Source organism: Endocarpon pusillum (assembly GCF_000464535.1).
Source record: "Endocarpon pusillum Z07020 unplaced genomic scaffold scaffold4804, whole genome shotgun sequence".
Classification (NCBI taxonomy): domain Eukaryota; kingdom Fungi; phylum Ascomycota; class Eurotiomycetes; order Verrucariales; family Verrucariaceae; genus Endocarpon; species Endocarpon pusillum.
Window position 1 is genome coordinate 13,804 of NW_006916463.1, and position 4,295 is coordinate 18,098.

The following is a 4,295-nucleotide window of genomic DNA, read 5'->3' on the forward strand; positions in this document are numbered from 1 at the left end:
GTTGCGCCCTCTTTGACAGCTTCATATAACCTTAAGTCCTAACAGTTCAAGAGCCAATTTTTAATAAATACACTTAGTTTACCTACTGCCCTAAGTCTTATAAACTGGCCTATAAAGCCTGCCTTAAAACCAGGGTATACTTTATAATAAGGCAAGACGTAGATATAGCAAACTAGAGGCAAAAGTAATATAGCCTAAATATAGCAAGTCTAGCCCTAACTACCTAAAATAGTAAGCTAACAATTCTGAACGTGTATAACCTAAGAGCAGGGGGACTATATATATACAAATAGAGACACATAGCCTACGCCCTTAGTAAGGCTAAGGGAGAGGTCCTACTACTAGGAGACTTTAATACTTATCACTCTGCTTAGGGAGGCACTAATACTATATGCAAACAAGAGGCGAACTACTTGCTTAACAAAGCTAACTACCGCAACCTTAGACTACTGACCCTAAGGAGGGAGGCAACCTAGAGGAGGGGCACTTACAGCTCAGTAATTGACCTTATATTCGCATTATAAGTGCTAAGTAATCAAGTAATCTTCTGTGGCCTAGAAGAGCGCTAGGCCCTGCTACAAGACCACATCCCTATCAGGATAGATTTGGACATCTAAGTGCTATAAGAATCATTAGTAAAACGCATGTAATTTGTACTTATAAAGCTAGATAAAGAAGGCCTTATAAAAGCACTATACTAAACTTAATAAGATCAGATAGAGAGCCTGCTGCAAAGCATCTAAGAAGCCTTAGAGACCTTACTACTATAACACTGCCCTAGAGCTAGACTAAGCCTAAGGGCACGCCTAAGTTAGTTTCCTAAAGCTAGCGTGCTATTAACACATATAAAGTATGCAAGACGCAGGTATATTATTACTTACGAATAAAGAGACCTTTATAGCTTTAGACGCTCTTTTAAGAAGCTAAAGAAGAAGATGTAGCAGGTATTAAGAGCGAACTAGAGACGCCTAGTTAATAACCTAATAAATGCTAAGAAATAGCAGAGGAACAACAGGCTCTAGAGGCTCTTCTAGTAGAGCAGGCGAGTAGCAGGAAAGCCGCACGCTGACCCTTATATCCCTGCTCTGCGGCGGAATAAGAGAGGCGAGCTAACTATGTTAGATAACGAAAGGGCCTAAATCCTAGCAGAGAAATTCTTCCCGGCACCCCTAGTAAGCCTTGCGAACCCCCTGCGGCTTACATGCGCGACTCAGGCGAACTAGGCTTTAGTACTTGATAGCTTTGTCTTAGCAGAGGAAGTACTAGTGATAATTAATAGGCTCTTAAGCAGGAAGGCTGCAGGGCCGGATGGCATCCTAAATGAGGTCCTTAAGGGAATCACCTTAGAAATCGCAGCTGGACTAGCGTATAGCATTCGCATAGCCTTTGCATGCGGTACGCTTCCAACATAGTATAAGGAATTAATCACAATAGTCCTGCGCAAAGAGAGCAAGAAGGACTACTTACTACCCGGCAGCTATAGGCTAATTGCCCTAGAGAACATGCTAGCGAAGGTTGTTAAGAAGGTCCTTACGACTCGCCTGAGTAATATGGCGGAACAATACTCTCTGCTCCCCTGGACCTAGATAGGGGCAAGAAGAGACAGATCTACAGCTTCTGTAATAGGCCTGCTGTTACGTACGTAACCTGGGCCAGGGCTTGACCGCATGCCAAGTCCTGCACACACGCTATGCCGCATTGGGCGTTAGGGCGCACTACGCCCATATCCCTTTGCTTCTCCTCTATAGCTGTTAGAGATCAGCCATCCATCTTCATACCAGTCAGTCATACAGTTGCCTTCTATAGCTTCTTCGTGACTCTCCGCTATCCCTATAGCACCCCCATACCCTGTTGCATGGCCTTCCGCGTAATAATTGGTGGACACGCCGGTGAACGCTTTACTGCGGGCGCCCTAGCTACTCTGCCTCGAATTCGTCAAGGTTTCCCTTCGAATTCAGCCCTGCCAACGTTCTGCACGCGTTTGTGCACAAGCAGAACCATCACAGCTAGCTACTGAACCTCGAATCTGCACGGTATCCCTGCAAATTCAGCCTTGCTAAGTATCTGCACAGCGCTGTACGCCACCCGCAGAATCCTTGCAAACTTCTGCCTATCAGCGAGCTAGCTATGCCCTGCAGAAGTATCTCTACTTCGAAATTCGAGTTCAGAATTCGCCCTGCTTCGAAACTCGCTTTGCTTCGAATTCGATCCTGTCAACCTTCTGCACGCCGCCGCAGAACCCTGTCAGCTACCCTGCCTAGCAGCGAGCTAGCTGTGCCCTGCAGAATTCGGCTAATCCTCGGTTCGGTCGATCTCCAAGCTTATCGACAGCTTCCTTGGCTTCCCACTCCTCTAAGCTAATCGATAGCTTCCTTCCTTCCTGCCTACCTTTTCTCGACAACTGTGTACACAAGATAAGACTTGCTTGGCATCCAGAAGTCGCAGAAATCCTTGAAACAGGCTAGTTCGGTTCGTCCCTACTAGTTGTCGTCAGGTGGCGTAAACATAAGTCCTACAGAGCACTTATGTACATAGCGCCCTTGATACTACTCGGCGAAAACAGGAGATATACAGAAGAGGCGGAATCTACACCATAAGAGAAGGCTACTCAGAAGCTGCTATAGAACAGGATATAGATGATGAGGATTCAGAACTTCAAGAAGCCAAATTTCGAAAATCATGCTACTTCGAACCACGTGATTTGGATGATCACAGAGCCATTAAGGCTTTTCTACTTAAGATTCGCTAGCTTGAACGCAAATACCCGGATCAATTAGCTAGGATAGCTCGTCTTCTTCCTTATAGCCTTGCTAGCGATGTAACGCCCAACACCACAAAGCGGGCCACCCCACAAAGCGGGCCAATTTCGGGTTAGCAACAACACCAAATTCTACTGCATTAGAGCTGCTATACTCATTCAAATTGGCTAATTTCGATAGAAATAGCTTCTATAGGCCTATTCTAATGTAACAGTACGCAGAATTCGCTTTTCGCCGCCCTCCTTGCGTACGAAATGGACCTTTTTAGGCGCTAGAGCAGCCCTGACCTGTTCGAGATTCCACGACCGCTGCTTTGTCTCTTTTTGTATCCTTTTTGAGCGTTTGGTAAGCTCTTGCTTCAAAGCCAATTGACGTAGCTCTCGGAGCTGCGTTCGAAGCAATTGAGCGCCAGTATGCTCTTGAATAGCGCTGTGGCCAAGCTTTCGTACAGCGCGTCTTGTTTGAGGCGTTGTTTTGGCCTCAATTTGACGAATTAGTGCGCGTAAATTGTCACTCTGCTTTGGAGTGCTATAGAGACCATCTGACGTAGCTGGGGGTTGATACTCAGGCGTAGTACGTCCAAAATTTCGAATTTCAGGGTCATTGAGTAGTTTTTGCTTATTTAGAGGCCAAATTCCTGTACGATGCCATCCAGCACGAATATTTCGCTCAGTAAATGTAGTTTGACGTGCTTCAATATAGAGCTTGGTAAATACTCTGCGGTTAAGTGTTGCAAGGCCTGTTGGTGCAAATCTTTGTACTAATTGGCCATATGCTGCTTTGAGAGGCGAAAAGGGTCCTAAATCGAGTGGTTGAAGCTTATGAGAGGCATGAGCTGGTAGATAGAGTGGATGGATGTCGTTTTGAAGGCAGAGATACTGAAATAGGCCTGTAGAATGACTGTCATGGCCATCAAGAATCAGAATAGAATGCTTGCCTATAGGCCTCTGTGGAATAAATATCCGCCTTAGCCAATCAATACCAAGCTCATTATCAGTCCATCCCTTTAGAGAGAAGGCCCAAATAATGTCAGGTAGCTCATCAATAGCAGGGAACATATGTAGCTCTGGTGCCTTGCCACAAAAGATGAGATAGGGCTTTAGGGCGCGGTGATATGAGATACACTCAATAATTGTGACCCATTGCGTATTATCTGGCTGCGGAGCAACAGGGCGCCCTATAGAGGCGTCATAGGCCACAAAATTGCTTGTTGTTTGACCCATTTGAAAGCCTGTTTCATCCATATTCCAGATATTCTCTATTTCGACGCCATACTGACTTCGGAGCTGTTCAAATTCAGAGAAGAAGCTCTCTATAACCGTAGGATCAAGCGCAGAGAGGCGCTTAATATCCATAGCTCGAGATCTGCTTGTTCGAAGCTCTGAATGGCGAGAAATGAAGCGAGATACATAGTTCTTGCCCAGGGGCCGCGAATCGCCTCGATTTCGCAGGATTTCGTACACAAAAGAGCGAATTCTAGGGTAATTTGGGCATAGATTCTGCCGCTGTAGATCTCGAATCCACTGAATTAGAGTT

At 45.6% G+C, this 4,295-nt stretch overlaps 1 protein-coding gene across 1 annotated transcript; it reads right to left on the reverse strand.

Moving 5' to 3' along the window:
• Positions 1–2,956: 2,956 nt before the first annotated feature.
• On the reverse strand, positions 2,957–4,114 carry EPUS_09266 (uncharacterized protein; the record flags this gene model as incomplete). The annotated part of the gene is made up of 1 exon (XM_007805844.1): positions 2,957–4,114. One exon carries the CDS (start codon positions 4,112–4,114, stop codon positions 2,957–2,959), a length of 1,158 nt encoding a protein of 385 aa, XP_007804035.1.
• Positions 4,115–4,295: the final 181 nt, after the last annotated feature.